This window comes from Anabrus simplex, chromosome 10 (genome assembly GCF_040414725.1).
Source record: "Anabrus simplex isolate iqAnaSimp1 chromosome 10, ASM4041472v1, whole genome shotgun sequence".
Taxonomy (NCBI): Eukaryota; Metazoa; Arthropoda; class Insecta; order Orthoptera; family Tettigoniidae; genus Anabrus; species Anabrus simplex.
The window spans coordinates 25,089,740-25,116,927 of record NC_090274.1 but is presented as its reverse complement, the minus strand read 5'-3'; the positions used below and the strand labels follow the sequence as shown (position 1 = coordinate 25,116,927).

Genomic DNA, 27,188 nt, shown 5'->3' with positions numbered 1-27,188 from the left:
ATGTCGTACGAATAAACCTAAGTATTCAATGCCACCAACAGGAAGACGCAAAATATTCTATGAAATATTTCGTTATAATTTCGAAAAGAATATTTTAGTTTTAACTTTAACGAAAACCGATTTGCATCTCAGAAAAAGCCTTAAAGTTATCTGCTACTTTCGGAATTATTTTTGTACTTTCGTAAGTTAATATAAATTGTAATTTGGTTATCGGTAAAATTCCTATGGTTTGTGATGAACTTAACCTAAAAAATGTTTCGCTTTTCGCAAAATACGGCAAAAATAATGAACTGTTCATGTTCTATCCAGCTGTGTAGTAAATCGTTTGATACGCTCTATAAATCTTTATTTTTGAGCCGAAAATTAAGTACTCAGGTAAGGAATATGGACTAAAATTCTTCTGCATATTTTCTCCCTTGTTACTGAATTTCTGCTCTGTAAAAATGTTTTAAAGTCACCGCTCCTATTGCAGCAAAATTGCTGGGCAGCTGCAGGGTGCTTGTTATCAATAGGAAAGGGTGCATGAAGTGTGTTCCAATCTATTTTGGTGTTGACATGTATCTACAATGCTGGTGGGTGTACCGTTTTTCTAGGTATTGCATGAATTAAAGCTGCATCTGGAGGGTGAAGACGCACAATTGCTACGTTTGAAAGGTCTGCCAACCATTCATCATCATGGATATGTCTGTGAGCTTCCTCCTAACCATCGGTTTCCAATGGCAAAATTTCACAAAGTTTTAGAGTGCTTACTGGCTGATGGCATAGTAGAATCGTCTCAGGTGCGATGCAGTTGCAAAATTTTTCTATAGGCTAACATATGTCTGCTCTTTGTCTATCAGTCTACACTTTTCCCTTGCTTTGTTTCAAGGTGGTGTCACCAAGTCAAGTAAGCAAGGAAATTGCATATTCGGTCCATACTGAGGAGTATATTGACAAGTTTTTTAATGGTAAAACTTCTCTTGATGAGCAGAGGGTTACTGGATTTTCATGGACTCCTGGTCTTGCTTCAAGAGTAAGATATGAAACTGGTAAGTTATGTTAATATTTTTTTAGGCACACGTAAGTTACCTACTCCAGTTGAGCTCCTCTACTACTACAGCCCCTACCTACAGTTCTGTCGTAAAGAACCACTACCATACCTGTGAGTAAGCAAGTCACAATATAGTTTGTGTAATGTCTCGCAGGAGATTGCCGGACTGAGTGGCTCAAATGGTTGAGGCACTGGCCTTTCGGCCCCAACTTGGCAGGTTTGATCCTGGCTCAGTCTGGTGGTATTTGAAGGTGCTCAAATATGTCAGCTTCATGTCAGTAGATTAACTGGCATGTAAGAGAACTCCTGCAGGACTAAATTCCGGCGCCTCGGCGCCTCCGAAAAACGTACATGTGTTAGTGGGATGTAAAAACAAATAACATGATTTATTTTATTATTCTTTGCTGACTACAGAGTCTGAAAGTAAATGATTATGATCTTGCTCTTCTTCTTTGCATTTGTGCTGAGGGTAGAACTTTACTCAGACCTGCAACATAAATGGCATTATAGTGAAAGGTAAATGCTGCAAATCTTGCCTTGTATTACTTGTTGGAGAGAGATGTGTTCATTAAATATGCCAGGCACTCATCAGCCCACCCCTAGAAGTATATTTACCACATTTGCTCGCATATAACTTGCACTTTTTTGACCAAAAATAAGTGTGAACTTCGGTGCGTGATATATGCGGGGATTTGTGTGCGAGAGATCGCATTCCCAAAAAAACGTAAAATTTGCATTACACTATTAAACAAGACAACTGGCATACTTACCGTATTCATTGTCAGTGCCTTCAATCTCCGCGCTGTTCTCACGTGCATCATTCTGGTCACCATCCCATACTGCATCATTCTGACTTCCATCCAACGCATTTGCGATGCCAGTCTTCATGAAACTCTTCACAATAGCGTCTGTCGACACCATAAACCATGCCCGCACAACCCAGTCACACACAAGTTCAACTGACGGCCCCTTTATTTTTCATGCTGGGGTCAGCTTATGCTCCCCCTCCTGCCATCCATTTGGCATACAATTTACGTATGTTGTCCTTGAAGGGCTTGTTGATGGAAAGATCTAAAAGCTGTAGACAGTGTGAGAGTCCACCAGGAATTACAACAAGATCAGTTTTCATTTCCTGAAGATGTTTCTTTGTGTCTTTCACTAACTGTCCGTGGAAACTGTCCCACATTACCATTGCTGGGCGTCGAAGCAGTGTCTCTGGGCGTGCTCCCAACACTGTACGGACCCAGTCCTCGACAAGAGCTGTATCCATCCATCCTTTCTCTTGAACCTGTACATGAATGCCTTTGGAAAACTTCGCTTTAGGCTCTGTTTTTCTTTTGAAAATAATGTACGGGCCAATTTTCTTCCGTCTGCGGTTATTGCCAGCATGAGAGTGCAGTGCTGTTTTTCACACCCAGTTGTACGTACAAGCACTCTAGATTCTCCCTTCTTGTTGATGGTGGTGTTGCATGGCATGTCAAAGTTTAACAGGGGTTTGATCTGCATTGCAAATTTGAGATAAGACGTAATTGTTTTTCTTCCACATTGCTATCACATGGTGATGAAAATCTACGATTTTGTTGTTGAAATTGCTTGGCATTCTCTGACAGAGAGATGTTCGCTTTCACAGACAATCCCTTTCATGTCATAAATCTACAGATCCAACCCCGGCTCTCTTTCAGATCCGAACAGCTGATTCCTCCTTTAATTACTAGTTTGCGTGCTTTGAAATGTAGCATCTCGTGCAAGATACTAAAGCCATCATTTTACAACTCTATAACGGACTGAAGCAACTCATCTTCCAGCTCAGGAAACTTACCAGTTTTTGGCCCTCTGATTACCTTACATGTTCGGTTGGCGTTTTCTAGTGCAGCTTTCTGTTTACGCCAATAGCGAACATTAAACTCAATCACAAGGAATTCTCGATCGGCAGCTCTGTTACCGTCTTCTTCACCATATTTTATCGCTTTGAGTTTAAACCCAGCTGTATAACTCCCACAATTCTCTATAACTTAAAGATCGACCCACACAAGAAATTAACTGAGAAACAACAATGAAACGTGAAGGCAGAATGCTGGTGCTTTTTGACAATACAATAGATGTATGATACCTAATACTGTGATCACTTGACTGCCTGGACAGGGACACTCTCCCAGTTCACGTGATCAGCTCTGCCAGACAGGTAGCAATAAGCATATTGACAAAGACGGAAGATTGAGAGGGATGGCTGTGTGTGACTGACTGGCTAGGAATGCGGCCTTGGGACGGGGGGTTTGAGAGTTAGGTATTTTTATTACAACAGCTAGCGTCAACCGTTCTGCAGGTAGAAAGAAATGCAGCTTCTTCTTGTACTGTCACGCACAAAGTACCGTAACAGCAATTGGTACAGTCCCGGTATTTAATGTAGGCATATCCACGCAATACCCAAACTTTATTTCGTGTGTGTACCATATGTCTTTATGATGTTAGAAATTAATGCGAGTTACGTATGGGGATTCTTTTTCCTGCAGTTTCAAATGTTAAAAATGGGGTGCGAGATATACGCGGTGACAAGTTATATGCAAGTATGTATGGTACTTTACCGGCTACTGGATACAGTAATAAAAACTCCTAAGCAATGTCTTTGCTGTTGGACCAATGGTCTGACATCGAACATTGTTCCTACTCTGCAGGGAATCACTCCCTTCGAAAGATGCTATGCTAAGCACCTCAGAGGGGTTTGTCACTAGCTAGGACATACACAGACCAGTGTAAAAAATGTAGTTACATTTTCAAAATGCCTCCTATCAACCATGGTTCTTGGGTCACAGTTCTCAACCGTTTGTAGGAAGTAACCAAGCTGCTAGCAACAAAGATAATCGTGCCAGCAACAAGATGCAGTGTGCTGCAGTGGAACAACTAGCTTTGTACCTTGCAGGGTCTGGCAGTTAGCACATAGACTTCCATTCTAGACGATCGGCAGCTTCTAGAATTGTAACTCTCACCATGGTTGTGGTGTTGCATAGCATGTCGAGGCAACACTTCTGTGGTCGTGCTAGGTTGGGTAGCTCAGTTCGTAGAGTGTTGGCCTTTTGAGCGCAAGTTGGTCGGTTTGATCGCAGCTCTGTCCGGTGGTATTCAAAGGTGCTACATACGTCAGGCTTATGTTGACAGATTTACCAGCTTGTAAAAGAACTCCTGTAGGAAAAATTTCCAACACCCTGGCATCTCTGAAAAAACGTAAAAGTAGTTACTGCTGGCAGGAAGGTTCAGATCAAGTGCTCTTTTTGAAATTGAATTGCTGTTGCCGTGCAGTACACATATGTACCATTGTAGCTGAGTTTTATACAGTTTGCCAATGATTGGTGATATGCTAAAAGTTTTGCAAACTTCCTGGTTCAGAACGTGACCCAGCCTACTGAGTCCTAGTGGCTGTCAGAGTATCTTTATCTCCATGACAGATGATAAAAATACTCGTTTGTGTTTTTTGGTGGCAGTGGCGGTTTGGTGCAGCCCAACACACGCGTGTGCAGTAATCGTGTACATTTTGAATAGGTTTGTTGGATAATCTGGCTAGGAGGAAATAAGGTTTTGGGGTGATGTTTGGGCAAGATAATGGTCTACAAATATTCGCTGTATGCACTTACTTTAAAAATCACAATGTAACTATAAAATTAACTAAAAAATCAAATATTACTCCCATTCGGTAATGTCTATTGCTTGTACGTTAAATCTATTCTTCAGTCCATTGAAGCAGTGAACTTCTCAGTGATGTCATTGTAAAATGCATTGTATCCAACAAATCATTGTGCAGTAACTTCTCCAGGGATATGGTTGCCAGCGCAGTCAGCCTCTCCTGGGATGTTGAATTCCTTAATTATGTTTTTATCCACTTAAGGCACGATGAGGAACTGGTAGACGGTTTGGTAAGTATTAAACAAAATAATTAATGCGCTTCTTTGAACACGTCCTTGAGTTCATTTTTTATTGAGTGACAGTATTATTTCCTCCAAACTGGTATTTTTGCAGGTAGAATCAGAATAGATATACTGAAGTTAATTTTTTAACCTGTGTGTGTCAAATATCGTGGGATAAGAGAATTTTAAGTTCTATGGAGCATCAAGAGGGAGGATTTTAGAAAGTTCTTCAAACTTAGAGCTATCTCCCAAGCAAAGAAATTGGAGCTTCTGCATATCTTGAAATCCTGTATCAGTTTCTACGGAGACTAAATCTAGTATCTGAAAATAAAGCAATGTTGCAGGAGCCCCCATGTGTTCAACCTAAGCAGAGAGACCGGATTACATATTCGGGTGTGGTCGGATATCATCCCAGCTCGTGCCAAGCAGCTGAAAATCCCAGTGCCTCGATGGGCTGCACCAAGCATAATACATACTGATTACATAAAATCAGCTTCATGGTCCGTATCGCACTTCAATAGATTCACAATTAAGTATTTATTTTCCACCTAGTCGATACAATGATTGCTTAAGGCAATTTTTAATGGTCAAAAGTGGTACATGTTTCGTATATTATCAACATCTTCAGCCACATAACACTGTTTAGATGAAAAATATATAAAATTGACAAAGTAATGCTTTAGAGGAAGTGTCCTTAAAATTAACATAAGATTGACAAGATTAAAACAAACAAATAACTCAAGAGAAAATATATAAATTATTTCTACAATAGAAAGCAGTCGTCAAGGAAACACTTGTACAATATTCCATAGAGAAATTGTCCTAATAAATATTCTTTTCTTAATAATTCATGAAAAAAGATCAATTTATAAATTAAAAATTATACAATTTATAAGTAATTATCGAAATGAAGAAATCCTGATATCACAGTGCGGCTCTTATTATTAATGTAGATGAAAATATAACTAATTCCTAGTTGTCAAATCTTATTAAGCCTGCTTTCCTTTGCAAAACTGTGAAAGAATGACAGGAGTTACTGTTCCAAAGGAAAGCAGGCTTAATAAGATTTGACAACTAGGAATTAGTTATATTTTCATCTACATTAATAATAAGAGCTGCACTGTGATATCAGGATTTCTTCATTTCGATAATTACTTATAAATTGTATAATTTTTAATTTATAAATTGATCTTTTTTCATGAATTATTAAGAAAAGAATATTTATTAGGACAATTTCTCTATGGAATATTGTACAAGTGTTTCCTTGACGACTGCTTTCTATTGTAGAAATAATTTATATATTTTCTCTTGAGTTATTTGTTTGTTTTAATCTTGTCAATCTTATGTTAATTTTAAGGACACTTCCTCTAAAGCATTACTTTGTCAATTTTATATATTTTTCATCTAAACAGTGTTATGTGGCTGAAGATGTTGATAATATACGAAACATGTACCACTTTTGACCATTAAAAATTGCCTTAAGCAATCATTGTATCGACTAGGTGGAAAATAAATACTTAATTGTGAATCTACATACTGATGGCGGTCTACCGCATTGTCATGGCAACCGTTGTGTTACGCGTCACAAGTCAGCCTGCACTGCATTGAGAGGGTTGCACTCAGACCGCAAGGCACACTCATAAAGGAAATGAATTGCAGTGCTTGCTTAATTAACTATGGGCGCTACAGCGGTTGAGTAATCGCATCATATAAGGTGCAGTCTTCTGTTTCTTAAACAAATGTGTTTTAAAGAGAAAATATAGGGATGCAGAAAATGATAAAACAATTGTTTTGAGAAATGTTAGTGCAGCCAGGCTTGTACCTGATGCACTTGAAAAGCCACTACTGCTTGGTGGCTGGCCGGCACACCGTGGCATACAATACCACTCAGCAAAAAATGGTCATATAAATCCTTTGATTTCAGAAAGAGTGGCATCTTTTGATCAGAAAGGACCCATTTGACTTGGCTCAGTTGACCCTGTGTCTCACATCTAAAAGTGTTCTGCAATCTGAAGAGGTGGCATTCCCAAATACTTTTGTTCTGTTTTGTTCACTGTCGTCGTTTGTCCTTAGTCTGCACTCCACTCCCAAGGTCTTCGTTTTTTTTTTTTTTTTTTTTTTTTTTCACGTTAGGTCCCTCTGTCTATTCCTGCAGTATAGTTTTCCAACTCTCTCCCAGCTTGACAAGATTCACAGGTGACCAAGTGTTTTCAGCAAAGATAAGTTAGTGTACATGTGTGCGCTGTTTGCTGCTCTGCTGTGCGAGTGTCAAGGAGCGGGGACAAAGTTGAACTAGGATGAACACTGACATGGATGTTGAATGCTTCTGATGTTCCTATGACAACAACCACAACAACCCATGCCAAACTGAGATACTATTAGATAGTGATCTGTCTGGAAGACTTGTATGCTGCTGAACGCCCAAGCCTGACAAAATCAGAATTAATCAAGAAGGTATAACTAACGGAGAGAAAGTTTATGAGGAAGATATCGGGCACTCAAAGAACAGAAGATGGATTGTGCAGAAAGAGTAGTAACCAAGAGTTGTTATCTCAAGATGGTAAACATACCAGATGCCATCCAGAAAAGAAGAGCTGTATTCTATGGACATATCTACAGAATGGAACCAGGAAGGTTAACCAATCAGGTAGTGAAATTTTTTGAGACCAAGAGAACTATAGGGCGCTGGTATCAGGATGTGAAAAAGAACCTAGAAGAAATAGGGATACAAGGAACAGAAATCAGCAATAGTGAAGTCTGCAAGTCCAGAATCACAAATGCCAAAAGTTTCCAAGAAAATATTAGATTCTGGGCTCAACCACTATAGTTAGAAAAAGGAGAGTACAGAGAACGAGAGAGTATTGGGCATAGATCAAGGTCCAGAAGTAGCTGTGGTCCCACAGTCAACCTAAATAAGAAGAAGAAGAAGAAGGAGAAAATGATGATGGTTTTATTTAAACTGCAATGTAAAAGACTATGTAGCAGGTGCCGGCCCATGTGGAGTCAACTCCTGGTGCAGTTCAGATCAAGAGATCTACGTCTGTGACGCGTTAAAGGACTACACTCCCTAATGCTGACACTGTTAAAATATATACAAATTGCAGTGTTTAAAGCAGATGGGAAAGAATTGCTACTCAATAGAGAATAGCTTTTATGACTGGTTTTACATCTCCCACTACAGTTTCATTCCCCTGTTGGTGGGGGGGTTGAATTCATCCACGGTATCCCCAGCCTGCTATAAGAGGTGACTAAAAGGGAGACCACTGAGGCTCTCAGCTTGGGAGCTTCCCCTATCTGAGTAACATTGCTTCCACTTATTTGTGTCTGGCTTCTCACTTACATCTTGGGCGACTCCTGTCCTCTTCCAGCTCCTAAGCCTAGGGAACCTTTCATTTTCATGCCCTATATGGCTGTACCTTTTCCTTTACCGATACCTTCATTCTTTGAAGACCAGCCCCCTTTCTTCTCCGTTTCTTATTCATGTTAAGAGAGGGTGGTTGTACCCAGTTGTACTTCCCCTGTAAACAATAATTGCTGCCACAACCAACTACTTTCACTGTTTTTTATGCTATGCTACAAAGGTCGATCAAATACAAGCAGGATTTTTGTTCCTGAACATCAACAGTTGGTAGGACTGGCCCCGTGCTTCTGCTATGCTTAGGCGGGACCGTTAGGAGTAGGGAGAGCGTGCTGTTAGATATTTCCCACCGTTTTGTCAGTAAGGCTCACGATGTCGGAGCAACAGGTACACCCCTCCACTGCGCAATGCATAATTATAAAATTTCTTGCTCGTGAAGTAGTTACAGCAGCGGAAATTTGCCAGAGATTGACTGCACAGTTCGATGATCAAACATTGTCATGGATGCTTGTGTTTGCCTGGCATAAAAAGTTCAAGGAAGGACGAGAACTTGTGGGAAATCAGCAACACGATCACCATCCTCAGACCAGCATTACAGATGAAAACAATCGTGGGGTTAAGGACATTATTGACGACGATCAACGGGCGAGAGTATCAGAAATTGTTGAACAAGTTGGAATCAGTTATGGGAGCTGGCAAGCAATCATCACAAACGACCTACAGTTCCGTAAAGTGTTTTCCAGATGGGCCCCTCACCTTTTGACCGAAAATCTGAAGTTGAGCTACAGGAAATGCACTGGACTACACTTGATCATCTTCTTTACATTTAAAGTCCTTTTGCCCCTGTTCTCTTAATCGGCTGATGATGACCATTTAAATGTGTCGAAACCGGTCCCAAAGTTAACGTGTTGTAATTTAATATGGGTACAACTTAATAACAGTGTATTGAAAAGCTGGAAACTGTATACTTTCTTTTAAGTATTGTGGTCCTCCTTACAGCCTGGACTTATCGCCCTGCGATTTCCATTTGTTCGAACCGCTTAAAGAAGCTCTAGGAGGGCAACGATTTGAAGATGACGAGAGTGTGGAAGACTTCGAGCGCAACTGGCTGGTGACATGACCCTGTTCTTTTTACGATGAGGACATCAAAAAGCTGCCCATACGCTGGGACAAATGCATTTCCAAAGCAGGAAACTATGTGGAAAAATAAATTGTAATTGCCTTGTGCTTTTCAATAAATGAATTTAAATAAAAAAATAAAATCCTGTTTATATTTGATCCCCCCTTGTACAATGGGTACCTACTTCATTTCTGTTGAAAATAAAGAGGAATTGAGAAATCAGTTCAATTCTGAGCAGGTTCAATATTCCATCAGAAAGCTGAAAAATTTGGAAACAATATTCCACACCTTGAGAGGCATCTGGCTCCATGGCTAAATGGTTGACGTGGTGATCTCTGGTCCAAAGGGTGCTGGGTTCAATGATTTCATTGCTTAATTCCTATGGCTCAGAGGCTGGTTGTGTGTGTATGATGTCCTCATCATTAGAATTCATCGTGGGCCGATGACCTTTGATGTTAGGCCCCTTAAAACAACAAGCATCATCATCATCATCATCATCAAGAATTCATCATAGACGCGCAGGTCGTCAATTTGAAAGACCTGCACCAGGTATATTCGGAGGCCACACGCTATTATTATATACCTGGAGAGGGTTACCTCAGCCTACACAAAAATGAGGACCAGGTTAATTGCTTGTGATGAATGTGAATTCTATCTCACTCAGTTATGGAAAGTGGAAGCCTTTACCTTCCTCCCCGCTAAAGGCCTTTGTGATCTGCAAGGAGATAGCTTTAGAGGCCGAGGTGGAGGTTTTTTTTCTCCTCCCCCCCCCCCCCCCCTCTCTCTCTCTCTTTTTTTAACTCCCTCTGTGGATCAGTGGTAGAGTGTCGGCCTCTGGATTCCAAGTTCAAACACTGCAGAGGATTTTTGAAGGGCAGAAAGAGCTCAGGTGGTGGTGGTGGTGATTATTGTTTTAAGAGGAAGTACAAACAGGCAACCATTCTCTATACAACACTAATCAGAGAGAAAAAATGGAAGGGATCCGACACTTCGAAAAATGAATGTATTGGCCAAAGGAAGGCAAGGGCCACAATGGGCGTGAAAATGAAAGACTCCCTACGCCTGGAGACCTAATACTGTCGGGGTTGTAATAGAACAAGAGTTGACCGAGGGAGGTCGGATAGGATAGATGGAAGTAAGGAGCCTGGCACAAGTAAGTGGAAAGCAATGCTGGGACTCAGCTAAGGGCCCCATGGTCGCCAACTCAACCCACGCTCCCCAGTTAAGGGCCCCTGAGGCCCTTTTAGTTGCCTCTTACGACAGGCAGAGGATACCGTGGGTGTTATTCTATGGCCTCCCACTCACAGGGGGACGGAAAGAGCCATTCAACACTCCACTTTGTACAATATCGGCTTGTGAAAGATCTCTTGTGACACATTTGATGTTTACCTGACAAAATTCATTTAAACTCAGACATAGATGCCCAAGAGTGATTCGCTTTACTTTGCAATCTAGTAAGCCTAGAGCAAACGCAACACTGAAATTGATGAGCAAGTTGCCAGATGGTATTAAAATGCTTGCACATGGTAGCTGAGCCCATATTATTATTATTATTATTATTATTATTATTATTATTATTATTATTATTATTTGCATATGGACCCTGTTGGATCACGCATTACATTTATGATTCGCCTTTCTAACAGTCCATATTTCTTTCATTCTTTCACTGTGTGACTGTTTTCTTTCCTCTGACCACTTAGTCTCCGATCTTTTAGGGACTTTATTCTCTGGCTGTATTATCCATCTAATTATCTTCTGACGGTAAATGTTTCTGTTCAGTATTTCTGATGTTTTTATCTATGCCTTTTTCAGATCATTTTTGACGTCTTGTATCCACGGTATGTTCTTCAGTTTTTCAGTATATGTCAAAATCTTGTGGGTTAACTTTGAAGACAAGGGTCTGTGAAAGTGTCCATAGAATTTCAGTCTTCGTTTCCTGATGTCTGCGGCAAGATTGGACAGTCATTCTGTAGCTTAGCGTGATTTGAGTCTATACCCTTCTTCTTTTCTCTCTGGGCCCAGAATTTTCCTGAAGATCTTCCTTTCTGCCTTCAAGATGTTTTCCAGATCACCTTTATTATTAAGTACCAAGATTTCACTTGCATACAGCACTTCAGGTTTAATCACCATATTATAATGTTTCATTTTTGTATGTATGGACATGCAGTTCTTAGTGTAGATATCACGGGTTCTCCAGTATGCTCTTTTGAGTTTTCGTAATCAGACTTACTGTGCTTCCTTTTCCAACCCTGTTGGTTCTAGGATCTCATCGAGATATTTAAAGTATGGAACTTGTTTCATCTGCCCATATTGTAATTCTTGAATGTCAAATTTAGTGCAAATGAACTTGGTGTTCTTGAATGAGATTTGTAGTCCAGTTTTCTCAGCCCTTTCCTTGAGGACTTCAGTCTGTTTAATCACTGAAATATCACTGTCTGTTAGTATCGCTAGGTCGTCTGCGAAAGCTAAACAACTGACCGATATGTCATCGTTCTTTCATCCAAGTTGAATGGGTTTCCAGTGCTTCTGAGCTTTCAATTCCTTCTTCCATTCTCAAATGTCTTTATCTAGAACAAGGTTGAAAAGCAGTAGTGACAATCCATCTCCCTGTTGCACGCCGGTCTTAATCGCGAAGGGCTCCGATACTTCACCCATGAATTTCACTTTTGACGTTGTGTCCATGAGTGTTTCCTTGATGAGTCTTAACGTCTTTGGATCAAATCCTTGTTCATCTAAGATGTTAAGAGAGACTGTCGATCGACCAAATTGTACGCTTTCTTGAAGTCGACGAAACTACAAATAACAATTGATTTAAAATCTTATAGGTTCAACCTTTTTCAATACATATACAATGTTGTCAGATGTTTTTTATAACATATCTTTAATTACAGAACTAGTTTTGGCGTTCATGACTACAGATAACTACAAATAATTGGAGAGCTTCGGGTTGCTCTGTATTTCAATGTCATCTTCAAGTTAAAAATTTGTTCAACACAGGAACGCCCAAGTCGGAAATCGGCTTGACATTCTCCAATTTTGTGTTTAAGCTGTTCTTGTACTCTTTGAAGAAGACACGCGGAGAGAATCTTATAGATGACTTGAACGACGGATATCCCCCTGTAGTTATTATTATTATTATTATTATTATTATTATTATTATTATCATCCTGTGCCTTATAAGTGGTTGGTAATGAGTATGGTAATGATGTTTGTTTCAGGAGGCACGTTGGTGACGGCTGGTTTGTCTCTCCAGAGAGGTCTGGCGTGTAGTACTGCAGGTGGGACACACCATGCTTTCCCCACTCATGGCTCAGGTTATTGTCTGTTAAACGACTTAGCTGTTACTGCTCAACACTTACTGATTTGTGGAGCGGTCGAAAAAATTTTGATAGTAGACTTGGATGTGCATCAAGTAAGAGGAACCATCACTAAGTATGAATGTAATTCCGAAAATAAGTTTTGCATATTTGTATGTTCATAAGTAATGTATGAAGGGGGAAATGATACCATCTGTACTTTTGAGACATTCGTCTTTGTTAATGCATGTCACGTAATTACAAGAGTCTGAGCCATGCAGGCACAAGAGTAGACTCAAGTAGGTGGCGATCACTTATTGTGTGCCTGCATCATAAGTGCTTGCTCTGCGATGCCTGACAAGTGAAATGAAATGAAATGAAATGGCATATGGCTTTTAGTGCCGGGAGTGTCCGAAGACAAGTTTGGCTCGCTAGATGCAGGGCTTTTGATACGACGCCCGTAGGCTACCTGCGCGTCGTGACGAGGATGAAAGGATGATGAAGACGACACATACACCCAGACCCCGTGTCGGCGGAATTAACCAGTTATGGTTAAAATTCCCGACCCTGCCGGGAATCAAACCCGGGACCCCTGTGATCAAAGGTCAGCTTGCTAACCATTTAGCCATGGAGACGGACGGCTGACAAGTGAGTGTTGTAGACATGGACGAAAGAACGGGCACGTGGTACAAGTGTTTCAGAAATCTATATGCGGCTTGTTGAGGTGTGTATGGTGCAGATGTGATATTGGAGCAAATGGTTCGGCAATGATGTCGACAGATCCGTAATGGAAGTGACAGTGTAGCCGATGAGCAGTGGTGTGGATGCCTAATGACATCTACTACAGAGATGAACATTGAACGTGTGGATGCCATGATTCGCGTTAACTAGCGGGCAATCATGGATACCTAGACAGTTGACTATCAATCATATGTCTCAAAGAATGAGCAGCGGTCTGCAACATCTGCTTTGTTACAAAGAGGAAGGAAATCATTGTCTATTCTGTATTGTGACCACTACACCTCCCAAGGCAAACTTTTGGTCAGGAAGAAGTTTTAACTTCAAGTACTCTTTCAGCTTATTAGGTTGTTTTGTGAACATATAGTATGTAAAACCAAACCAAAACCCATGGCGCAACAGCTCTGGAGGGCCTTCGCCTACCAAGTGACTGCTGCTCAGTCCGACAACCTGCAGATTATGAGGAGTCGCGTGGTCGGCATGACGAATCCTCTTGGCTGTTATTTTTGACTAGACCGGGGTCGCTATCTCACGTAGGCTGAGTGGACCTCAACCCCCCCCCCCCCCCCCCTCAGATCTAGGTAAAAATACCTGACCTGGCTGGGGCCTCTCTGTAAGAGGCAGGCATAGCGGTGCCGTCCCATATAGTACTTGCAAAACAAAAATGGCCTTACATATACCAGTGCGATTCGAACCAACAATCTTCTGGTTATATCGTATGCCAGTAAGTTTATGCTGACTGTGTTGTGGGTCGCAAAATCCATTGGTTAACTGCAACAAGATACTGCAATATGCTGGCAAAGTCTAAAGCCACCATTTGATAAAAGAGACCAGGACTAGTTACCTCTGATTTTGTGCTTCTGCATGACACCCTTTACAGTGGTGCCAACAGCAGCTCTTCTAGAAACATTTCGTTAGAAATTCATGGACCATTTCCCACTCCATTGACAGTCCTGATCTTATGCCCAGGGCATTCCACTTGTTTCCAGCTTTGAAGAAGGCACTGTCTGAACACGATTACACCAGCAACTAGAAACTATGTGATAAAGCAAAAGATACATGTAGCTTTCTTTTTTTTTTCCTTTTTTCCGCTATTTGCTTTACGTCACACCGACACAGATAGGTCTTATGGTGACGATGGGATAGGAAAGGCCTAGGAATGGGAAGGAAGCGGCCGTGGCCTTAATTAAGGTACAGCCCCAGCATTTGCCTGGTGTGAAAATGGGAAACCACGGAAAACCACCTTCAGAGCTGCCGACAGTGGGGTTCGAACCCACTATTTCCCGATTACTGGATACTGGCCACACTTAAGCAACTGCAGCTATCGAGCTCGGTATGTGGCTTTCTATCGACATGGAAGTCTGGGAATAACAGATTCTCGTATCTTATTTTCGGAATTACCCCTGTCTGTAGTAGTATATCTAGCCCATCTCTCATCCTTGTTAATTATTCTAGGGAGACGGCACAGCATACATTTTCCAAAATTCTCCTCAAGTTTATACATTCTCGATGCACTGTGCGAGCAACTTTCCCTTCAGAAAGCAGAAGAGTGACTTGGATGTGGAACTGGAGCCTGGTACAGAGGACAGAGAGTTCATGAGTCTTTTAACTGTGAGTGAATCTTCTAGTATTGTCTGTTCATAGTAGTATACATCTGTATGTAAGAGCAAGATAACAAAGAAGTGTTGTGTGTGTAAGGAAGCAGGATAAGAACATGAATAGGAAAACATAATAGAATAAACATGATGACAGGTAAGTGCGAGTGGGAACAATTCCTATTTATGTTCCTTTCCTTATATACATGACTGAATTTGATACTTGTCTGTTCCTTTCAGTGATAATAATAACAATGTGGCTATTGGTGGAGCCCTTCTAAGGCAGACCCTCCTCTTCTCTCACTGACCTGTCATGTCTATCCTATCCTTTTTTCTATCGTTATGTCCATGACTTCATTTGTAACTTATTTGTTTCTTTCTATTTATGATAACATGTCAAGTATAGAAAGCCAGGAGCACAGATAGAAGAGACAAAACAAACTCTTAAAGTCAAGGACAGGCTCTTTCCTTCATCATCATCATCATCATCATCATCATCATCATCATCATCATCATCATCATGAATTCCCTCCAGCGAGCTGGGCAGGATGTTTAAGAACGATGTGCCTCCATTTATTATGGTCCTGGTATACTTCTTTTCTCTCTAGGGCATCCCATGTTTCTCCTCTCTTCTCTAGGTCTTCTCTTATCTGATCTAACCACCTTTTTCTGGGGCGTCCAATTGGTCTTCATCCCAGAACGTTTTCAAAATACTTCCTTGGTGTTCGAGTTTCCTGCATCCGCTTAACGTGTCCTAGCCACTTCAGCCTTTCTTCCATGGTCAGGTTGACCTGCAGGTCTCTTGGTATCTTATCATTCCTAATTCTGTCCTTCCTTGTTTTCTGTCCAGCTGATCTAAGGAACTTCATTTCAACAGCTTGCAGTTGACTTACTTCTCCTTTATGTATGACGCAACTCTCCAGACTACATGTCTTTCCTTATCAATCCCAATTCTTGATCCATTCTTCTCAGCCTCTGATAAGGTCACCTCCCAGCATTATCAGGATGGATGGTTTCAGGGTGCATTCACCCTCACTGAAAGGTCCATCTGGATGCCAAAGGGAACCCTATCCATTCCCTTTAGATTTTGCATTTGATTCTCTACTACATATTTTGCAACAATGGCATAGTTATTTTTGCTCTGTGGGCTAGAATCTAAGCTACATTTAGCTTCATGACCGTATCTGTCTTTGCCCCGTACAATATTGTTACTCATCACTATCTGATAAGCTGAACATTTGTTTGAATTGTATCCTCAACTCCTTATATGTTAGTGGCTAAATACATAGCCAATGCTCTTTTCTCAGCATGCTAAAATTAATTTGTTGTGCAAGATATTTAGTGAAGTGAATATAGTTTGTACAGTTATAATTTTCATCAGCCAGATGTGTTTTGACTGATTATTCTCACAGTTTACCTTCTATTGATTGGATAAATATTTATCTAGGTTCAGTATGTGAAAGGTAGTCTAAAATACAGTAGGTAACAGTTTTGTTCATACAGCTTGAATGTGAATACAAGTTGGCTGTTTTGTGAAATAAATACAGTAGAACCTCGATAATTCAAATTCCCCCCCAATTCGCAGAAGCTCTCGTTCCTGGAAATATGAGGTACAGTTTTGCATGTTATTTAAATTGTTTAATTCAAAATACGGATAATTCGTAATTCGAAGACCAAAGTTGGTCCCATTACCAAAATTCAGACGTTTGATTCAAAACTGCCTTTACATTAAAAAACCCCAGTACAGAGTAATTTTAATTCAAAATTTATCCGCGTCATGGTAGAACGCATCTTCCGGAATGTGCAGGGGTATCTTTCCACACTTTCACTCACTTCGGTGTGTCTACAGTGTGCTTCATATTTGCTAAGTTCGAGTGAGATTGCAATTCTTTTGTATTCAGCGTATTAAGGAACGTCACAATATCAGATAGCAGGCAGTTTGTAGAAAAGCAAAATCCACGAACGCTGGCGATGCAGACAGTTGGCGAAAAAGCATGGCTTATGTAATCAATTTGTATGCACCGAACAATATTGTCAGTGCTGATGAAACTGCATTGTTCTTTTTTTTTAATGCCGAGCCCAAACGGACTTGTGGTTTTAAAGGAGAGAAGTGTCAGCCGTGAAATCGGGAGGTTGTGAGTTTGGATTCCACTGGTGTCTGGTAGGCTATTTTTGTTCTGTACTGAACATCTCTTCAACATGTACTACATATACGTAACACAACATAATTGATCGAAAGTCAATTTGAATTACAATACGGTTGTAAAAATTCAATATTCATTAAATAAATAAATAAATAAATAAATAAATAAATAAATAAATAAATAAATAAATAAATAAATGTCTTTCTCTGGGTTCCCCAATATGAAGCAATTTTTTTCTCCACTTCTCCCTTTCTTGTGTTAGTTATTTCATTCCAACTTAAGAATTTTGCTTTCATTGATTTGGTTGATCGCTTGCCTCTTCCTCTCCGGAACATAAAGGTACAAGTGTCCAATAAAACAGTCTCTTAATTTTAATAGCTCCTTCCAGACTTTGCTTTTCTTCAACTCTAGTAAACACATCCTCATTTTTACTGTCCATTTGTCTCCAACACATCAGCTCGAGCGCTTCTAATCTCATCTTTTAATTTTTGCCACCAGTCCATGTTTCCGAGGCATAAAGAGTAACACTCCAGATATAATTTTTATATTGGGTGTAAAATGTGTTTTTGTGTGAAAAAGCTTATACAAAGAAATGAAGATCTGCTATTGGTTGTTTTCACAGGACCATCTGCCTATGGTGCTCGAGTCATTCCGTCCAGATCTAGTTCTGTACGATGCTGGGGTGGATCCTCACATGGACGACGAACTGGGGAAACTTAACCTGAGTGATGAAGGTCAGTATGCCTCCACATACTTCTTAACTGTACCTGTATTCATTATCATTTTCATTTCTCCTTGTCCAGCTCCTGCCAGGTTGATGTTACTTCTCTTTCCACCACTCCTCTTCAGTAATTGTATTCCAGTCTTCTTATACTGTTCTTGACATAGTTTTAAAATATTGTGGTGTTTAATATTGGTGGTGAATAACAAGTGCATAAGTCATGCATAAATAAGATTATTGGCCTGTAATGACATTTCTAGGGGCTGTGAAGAAATGATGTGTGTGGGAAGATACCACCTGTTAAAATATGGAGTTTGTCCTGTTATGTTTTCATGTTTGTTTTTGTGTCCCCTATCTGTTGCTCCCTCTTCCCTCCTGAGCATGTAACTGTGTGTGTTTGTGTGCGTATGCTACCCCCCCGCCCAGATACACACACATCTATCTTACTTAAAATGGTGAAATTATAATGGGATGGGATGGCAGGGATAGAGTAATAGGATTATCATGGAATTTTAAGGCACCTTCTCTTCAGACAAAAGCAGGTGATGATGATGCTTGTTGTTTAAAGGGACCTAACATCTAGGTCATCGGTCCCTATTGAGACGAAATGTAATGACATTTAAAAGTCCAAAATCATCCACTAACCACAATTCAAAACATGGTGATGAAAAATGAATGGATGAATATGAGTTTAAAACAATCAGTGGATCAGACCTGCAATGCCCCATCTTCCCAGAAACTATCTTAAAACAATAGTATTACTGACCAAGGGACTGCTTCTAAAGCACAATCCTGAATCTATGATGCTTGTTGTCTAAAGGGGTCCAAAATCCAGGTCAACCGCCCCTCATAATCGTACTTATCGCTAGTAAAGTAGAACCATAGTATTTCTTATGTTGTAGTACTAATCAAAAGTAGCGTAGACTCACGGTGTTCCACACATTATGCTACTACTCACAAGGATTGTACGTCGCACAGGTAATGCAGACCTGTAGTGTATCTCACATAATGGTGCCACTCATAGGCAACACAAACTCGTGGTGTTCCTCACCCAGGTATACTAATCACTGGGACCCGAACTATCTGTTGTGTTCCTCACACAGTGGGTACCTCAAATACTGCTACTAATCACAGGCAACGCCCACACCGTGGTGTTCCTCACATAATGGCACTAACCACAGGTAACGTAAACCCACAGTGAACCACTTTCTGTTGCTACTAATCACAAACCTATTGTGTACCTAACATAGTGGTACTACTCGCAAGTAAAGGTGACCCATGGTGTTCCCCGTGGTGGTAATAATTACAAATAGTTTCATGGTTCTAATACAGTCATTCCCTGGTCGCTCCTTACGACAGGCAGGGTATACCGTGGGAAATTCTTCGTCTGCGTCCCCCACCCACAGGAGGTGACAAAAGCAGGAATGAAGACTTGGTAGTTTCGATCCTGGCTCAGTCCTGTGGTATTTGAAGGTGCTCAGATACATCAGCCTCATGTCGGCAGACTTACTGGCACATAAAAAGACCTCGGGTGAGACAAAATTCCGGCACCTCGATGCCTCCGAAAACCATAAAAATTTCGTTAGAGAGGCATTAAATGAATAGCATTACTATTATTCTGCCTTGCCATCGTGGAGTGTAGTAAATGTTCCCCGGCATAGATGTGACAGATTGTGACATCCTCCCTGCCTTGCCTGCGTGGAGTATAGGTTATGGTCCCAGATATGTATGACAGACTGTGGTTGCGCAAGAGTAGGGGTGCGTCTAAGGCCCTCCGCACATGGGTAGACTGTTTTGTAACGCAAGTTTGAAGCCGATTGCACAATCAACCGTTTGGTGACTCCTCACATGTAGGAGAGTGGGTAGCCGCAAATGGGTCAACGTAAACAGGACCAGTTTGAAATCAGTTTCCAACTAGTCAGATGCGATCGTGCTTGCAGGATCATGAAACTGTTTCAGTTCCACGGTTACATTGTAGAATTGTTGAAGACGTGTTATTGCAGTGTTGTTATAGGTTATATTCTTCACAAGAAGGCACGCAGCTCTCAGCTTGCATCCTGGTTTGAACCCCACTGTCGGCAGCCCTGAAGATGGTTTTCTGTAGTTTCCCTTTTTCACTCCAGGCAAATGCTGGGACTGTACCTTAATTAAAGCCATGGCCACTTCCTTCCCACTCCTATCCCATCATCGCCATAAGATATATCTGTGTCCGTGTGAAGTAAAGCCAATTGTAAAGAAACTATATAGTTTTTCTTGACATTTTGATGTGCTGTATTTTAATATTCAAAATGAATGATCAGATGTGGATTATAAAATTAATTGAAGAGTTGGAAAAGCGTGAAGTGATTTATAGTCATAATCTCCCTGGGTATTCCAGGAAAGACATAATTTTTATTTATTTATTTGTCTTTAATAGTGGTGAATTTAGGACTCTTACACTTAACCACGTCATTGTACAGAAAAAAAAAAACATAGAGATTACAGTAGAACCTCGATTATACGTTCCCGGAAACTACGTTTTCCCGTATTATTCGTTCAAATTACGTGATCCCGCGAGCATCCCAATTAAATCACATTGTAAAAATCCCGCATTATCCGTTCAGAAATTTCAGTCCCATCAATGCTAAATCCTGGATCAGGCGTTTTCCAAGAAACTGTATCTTACGAAAGGACGGCTGCGGCATACCTACGGATCTTGGTGTTGACGTTCCGTCATTGTGGTAATTTGAAGAAGTACTGTACTGGAAAAGCGATCGGTGGTGAACTTGCATAAGGGATCATCTTAGCATCGCATTCAGGTTATATTTTTTACAGAATCCTTGGAAATCATAAAGCAGAGAGTGCCCATGACAATTGGAAGGAGACAGAGCGCATTTCGACAGCTCTATTTAAAGACGAAATGAGTTTCGTCAAATGTTCGTACTTGAAAAACGTCTACATTATATCCAGTGTTAGATGTTTATTCTTTTTACTTTCTTAGAGTGTGAGGCGAACAGGTTTTCGGCATTTCCCTCAGGCAGGAATTGAAACTGCTCCTTCTTAAGTAACACAAATTTAGTATTTTAATATTATCGTTTACGATTATGTTATCGAGACCAGAACAGATGGTGCAGCTTACATACATAAAGCATTGGGAAGTTTTGGGATTGCCTATTGCTGTTTTTGTCCTAATATAAGACTGGGAATTTCACGTTTTTGTGTTAAAATGTTATAAAAGCCACAGTTGTTTTATTTGCGAATGTTACATTTAAAATCTTTGTATCATTTCGCACTCGTACCGACTTGTACAACAAATGCGCTTTCCAGCTGAGCTCAAGGTCGTGAATAATCGTAATTTCGGAAGTGTTAATGATATTTTTTCTCTTTCCAATTTGATTGTGATTAGTGACGGGCAGAACTAAATATAATGCATTTGAGAACTTGAGGATTGATCATTTTGAAACCATATTCTCATGTTCAACATAACCTTTAAAAGTCGATGTAGGCCTAATTTACGCGGTACAAGATTTCCATAATGACTAGGGACACTATACCAGTGTGCAAATTACAATGGAAGATTAAAAAAATAAAATAAAAAAACCAGGATTTTACCAACATGTTGGACGCTTTTGTATTTAATGCGCTTTTTTTATTAGATTAGAGAATGAAAAACTACTTGTGGTCAATTGTTGAAGAGTTTGGCTAATCAAAGTTGCTGAACTGAAAGAAGTTTTCATAGAAGTATGACGAAGTTTTCAGAGGAAACTGATGAAGTTTCCCCAGTAAAACTGAATGTAAAGTTTCGAGATTTTTAAGTCGCGTACCGGTAATTAACGTTTGAGCCAGACCCGCGGTCTGACTTGTCCGCTTCTCACCTGGAGGGCCCGGGTTCAATTACTGGCCAGGTCAGGCATTTTTACCTGGATATGAGGGCTGGTTCCAGGTTCAGTCATTCTACGATTACCTGAAATTGAGGAGCTATTTAATGGTGATATGGCGGCCCCGGACTAGAGAGCCAGGAATAACGGTCAAGATGATTCGTCACACTGACCGTGCGTCACCTCGTAATCTGCAGGCTTTTGGACCGAGCAGCGGTCGCTTGGTAGGCGGAAGGCACATTGAGGCTGTAGTTGGTTTGGTTTAGGGGTGTTTGTAAGATTATAAGTGTACATATTTCATTTTTGTGATGTTTAGCCAAATTGTTGATGGTTCATTCATTCCTGGATTTTCCGTTTTCCCCGCGTTGTACGTTTTTTTACCGTGGTCCCTCCAAAAACGGAGAATCAAGGTTCCACTGTATTAAATATTTTAAAAGAAACTAATTTGTATCATAAATTCAAAATAAATGCAACATCATAGTTATACCAATATGAACATATCATTTGTCAAACTACTAAATGAAATTTAATGATAAATAAGTTTAAATTATTTTAAAGAAAAATTAACTAAATTATACACACATCCATACACCACCATTCTCTCATCAAGATTCACACTGTGGGCTTATGCATCTTCTGTAAGACGACTTGAAAGACTCTAATGAGTTACTACTTCAGATGTTGTTTGGAACAGAGTTCCATAATCTACTTCCTGTTGCAATAAATGAGCGATTATAGGCAGCTGACCTGCTAAAGGGAATGGCAAGTGTAGTAACAGAGCATGTATTATGTTGGTGAAGAGAGGAAAGGTATGTAAAGTTTGATGACAGGTACCGGGCAGTTCTCTCAGTTAGTGATCTGAACACCAACAGGGCTAAATGAAGATTTCTGAGTTCTTCAAATTCCAGGAGGGAAAATTGCTTGTAATAAGGTGTGACATGAGTGTCGTAGCGTAATGAAAATATAAATCTGATGCAGGAATTCATGGTGCTTTGTATTTTTCTAATTTGTTCTTTCATTGCATCTATGAATACAGTATCACAATAGTAGAATAAAGGGAGAACTAATGTTTTTATAAGCCTGACTTTCATATTTAACGGTAAAATGTTATGGTGGTATTTCAGAGGATGGAGTGAGGCATATACCCTGTTACAGATACGTGTGATGTGTTCATTCCAATTTAGGTTTTCATTTATAACAACACCTAGATTATTTACCAAGCTTTCATATGGAATTTTGGTACCAGATAGAGCGAGTGAAGGGATGTCTAAAGATTTTGTCATGTTTATTAATTTCGATTGTTCAACTATAATAGCTTTCATCTTGGAGGGATTTATTAATATCGAGTTTTCACAAGCACAAGCATATGATGATATATTTTGTAAGTCAGCATTCATTCTATCAGTTGCTAGACGAATATCTCCCAAATTTGTGTGATAATATATTGGAGGTCATCCGCATATATATATGATAATTACAATATTTCAGTCGAGATGCTATGTTATTTATGTATAAAATAAAAAGCAGTGGTCCACGTACAGAACCTTGGGGGTACTCCTGTGTGTTTTATTGCCCATTGAGAAGTCTTATTCTTTATAACGACTCGTCTGCAGTTTGTGAGGTAAGAGCTAAAGAGTTGTAAAGCAGTCTGATTTAGATGAAGGGATTTTAATTTGGCCAGCAATATGCCTAAGTTAACAGTGTCGAATGCACTGCTAAAATCAAGAAGAGTAAGTAATGTGACTTCTGTTCATTCATTGCGTATCTAATGTCATCTGTAACCTTTAATAGGGCAGTGGTGGTGCTGTGTCCCTTTTTAAAGCCTGGCTGTAACGGGTCAAACAAGGAATATTTGTTAAGATACCCCATTAGTTGCCGATGGATTATCCGCTCGAAGGGTTTGGAGAGAGATGAAAGTATACACACAGGTCGATAGTCTGATAGGGAAATAGCTGGAGACGTTTTTGGTACTGGATTTATGATTGCATCTTTCCATATCCTTGGATATGTTCCAGAACTGAGGCAAAAATTATATATGTCAGTAATTACTGGGTAAATAATATCTAGAATGCATTTAATGATGATGATGGGGAGATCATCAACTCCAGTGGCATTTGACTTGACCGAAAGCAGTTCACGCTTCACCTCAGTTTCATTAACAGTAAGGAATTTGAACATTGGTTTATTTGGTGGTGGTTTAGTCAGTAATGGGTTAATTGTGTAAGTTATAATCTGTGGTTGGTGCTTAATTTTAATGTCAGAGAAGTGTTTATTTAAGTCGTCAAGTGATATATCTGGGTTACAATGGTTAGGTTCAAATTTCCCTATTCCCATGGAGCAAAGCTCTCGCCATGTGCTTTGTGCATTCATATTATTATTGGCTAGCTGTTGGTAGTGAGAGAATTTCTTATTTCGGATCAATACTTTAATTTTGTTGCGCAGAGACTGATACTGTTCAAGAACATCAGGAGAGCTGGTTCGTCTATATAGCCGGTGTAATGAATCTCGATGGGACATTGTGCGTTTGACGTCATCAGTTAGCCATGGTGCGGGAGGTCTAGATACTTTAACTCTACATTTTGGAGCATGCTTATTGAGGAGACCAAGTAAGAGGGAATTGAACTTTTGTAGTTTCATATCAATATCATCTATGTTAATTATGTCCTCCCAAGGAGAATTAGAAGTATCCAGTCTAAAGTCATGCATATTTATATGCTTAATGTCTCTATAAGTGATATATTTTGTTTTATATTTCGGTACTTTAAGAGAATATGGCAGGTATATCAAGTCATGCTTAGAAATGCATGGAACAGGAATCTGACCATGAAGCAAAATTTTATGAGGGTTATTCGTAACCATTAAATCAAGAAGGGTATGAGATGAAGAGGTGGTTCCGATAGTGTGGTTAGTCGGTTGTAGTTGTAATATTGTCATGTTACACGACTGGAATATATTTAGAAGTTGCTTTGTTTCACTTGTCTGCTGTAATATGTCAGTATTGAAGTCCCCGAATATTAATACGTGTTCATAAGTTGGTAATAGACCAGATTCCTTACATTGTGGTGGAACGTATTTCCCGTTGTACCCTTTTGCTGATCTCCTTATCCAACCTTGCATATTGCATTATTTCACTTCACAAATATTTGAAGTATTCAACAACTTCAAGATTTTGTCCCCTGATACTAACATTCCCTTTTCTTTCTCTTTCTCCTCTTGTCATCACCACAGTTTTGCTCTTCTCTACACTGATCTTCACACCATATTTCTCAGTATTGTCAATTAAAGCCTCTAGTTGGATTTGCACTTCTGTGTTGTTGACTCCCCAGATCATTATGTCATATGCAACCAACAATATTTTCATATCCCCTTTATATCTTGCCTTTGTTTCCTTTAAAATTTCATCCATAATCATTATACATGTAAGTAGAGACAATACACTTCCCTGTCTTAGTCCAGTTGGGTTTCTAAACCAATCCGTTCTACCCACTGGTGTCTGGACACAACTGGAACAGTTCTTGCTTTCACTAGTTCCCTTGACTGCCTTCCACATCCTTTTCTTTCCAGGATTTCCTACACTGTTTCTTTAACTATATCAGAAGCCATGTCCATTTATCTGTCTGTATTTGTTTCAGGGTTGTTTCGTCGAGACTCCTGCGTAATCTCAAACGCTATCAAGAGAGGAATACCATGTGCCACAGTCATTGGAGGTGGCTACTCCAAAGACATAGACCTATTGGCCAGGCGTCACACTATTGTTCACAGGGCAGCTTCCAAGCTCTGGAAAAATCATAAACTTTAGCGATTTGTCAGATTGTACAGGGGAGAGACAAAGGAAAGGAATCAACTGAGTTGTTGAATTAACAAGAGATTCTCAAGAATCAATGGTGCAGGTAACAGGGAAGATTTTGGTGCTCTTATAAAAAGTTGCCACCATCTCAATAGATGTACATATCATATAAAATGTACAAAACATTCTAAGCTATGACTACAGGCCATGACAAAAGGAATTAGGAGGATTAGACCTGAATCAGAGCCTCTAAATGACATTGCTTCACTACTAGTCAGTAGAGGCAAGCAATGTGATTGTTTCCGATTTGTTGTGGACCATTATATATACATATAAACATACCAAGAAGAATTCTCTGGTAGCCTGAATCTCAGGGACAGGGGTATTGGCTCATTTATTTCCAGGATATGAAAACAGAAAGGGAATTGTTATATCTTCTTAAAACATACATAATCTTGCTAAGCAAGGTAAATAAATAATATTGTAAACATTACTGTTCAATAGCTAGCTTGTTATATGCAGAAAACGTCTTGCCCATGGGATTCATTATTTTAAACATAATGGTCAGCTAATTAGGTCCGTATTGACTTCAACCTAATCTTACATTCAATATATAACACTTTATTCTACCGTGTTAATGTTGATGTAAAAATTTTGTATCACACAAATCTTAACAACTTTTGATCTATATATTCAAATAAGCAATACACAATTTAAAAGAGCAAGGATGAAAGGACGTTACATGACATTAACCTTGAGTATGTATAATCTTTTGGTTTCCCAGTCTGTCAAAAATAAGAAAGATTAACAAATACTAGAAAATACCCAAATAAGAAAACATTTAATTAATAACAGAATAATAACTAAACTTATGTCATAATGGCTCACCTTTTCAGTACTATATTATGCAATGTTTACATTACATTTTTAATTTTGGAGCTAGTTTCGGCCTTGGCTGGCCATCATCAACCATAATACAAAACTGTACATACACATTTAATGACTAAAACAAATGTAAGCCAATGTATTGATAAAGAACAATGTTTCACACCCCATTTAAACTTATGATTTTATGCATTTAGTAATGCTCATTAAGAAATTCCAAAATCAGTTATCATCAACAATTTCAAATACAAACAAAACTAGACAGAGTATAATTAAATTTGCATGAAAACCAATGATAATACCAGAGCATGACAAGCGGACAGTTATCGGCAATATGCCAAGGACTGCAAAGTGCAATAAGATAAATTCAAAAACATCTCCACATTTTTAAGGAACTGAACACAGAATTTTATCATAAATGTTTTTGCACCTGTTCGTAATGTTCACCCATTCTTAATGAATAACGTTAAAAAAGTGTTATTTTAATGAGTCTGATGATATTCTTTCAAGAATGAAACATATTGTCCTGTTTTCTTTTTCAGGTATTTTCTAGTATGTGTAAAATTTTGGGAATTGTCGTATATGTGTTTTCCGAAGGATGTATGCGAATTGTATCTAACCGTGTTTTGTATTTATGTATTTTTTTGTACCTGGTGTTTCAATTATGTTTTGTTTGGCATTGTAGTTTGAGTTAATAAACTCTTAATATGGAGAAAAGGGCTTTATTGTTTAAGTTGAGGTTGCTTTTGCAGCATGTT

General features: G+C 39.5%; 1 protein-coding gene across 1 annotated transcript; it reads left to right on the top strand.

Annotated features, from left to right (window-relative positions):
• The first annotated feature begins 11 nt into the window (after positions 1 to 11).
• Positions 12 to 27,147, top strand: LOC136882095 (uncharacterized protein SYNPCC7002_A1628). The gene is made up of 7 exons (XM_067154620.2): positions 12 to 375; positions 594 to 779; positions 869 to 1,028; positions 12,626 to 12,819; positions 14,897 to 15,052; positions 17,803 to 17,914; positions 25,391 to 27,147. Exons 1-7 carry the CDS (start codon positions 253 to 255, stop codon positions 25,555 to 25,557), a joined length of 1,098 nt encoding a protein of 365 aa, XP_067010721.1. The 5' UTR covers positions 12 to 252; the 3' UTR covers positions 25,558 to 27,147.
• The last annotated feature ends 41 nt before the right edge of the window (positions 27,148 to 27,188 follow it).

Excerpts from the sequence above, each read along its gene's own strand:
- LOC136882095 (XM_067154620.2), top strand. The coding sequence starts at position 253 with ATGTTTCGCTTTTCGCAAAATACGGCAAAAATAATGAACTGTTCATGT. Across the intron at positions 15,053-17,802 it reads AGTTCATGAGTCTTTTAACT|GACCATCTGCCTATGGTGCT; the intron begins GTGAGTGAATCT and ends TTGTTTTCACAG. Across the intron at positions 17,915-25,390 it reads ACTTAACCTGAGTGATGAAG|GGTTGTTTCGTCGAGACTCC; the intron begins GTCAGTATGCCT and ends TATTTGTTTCAG.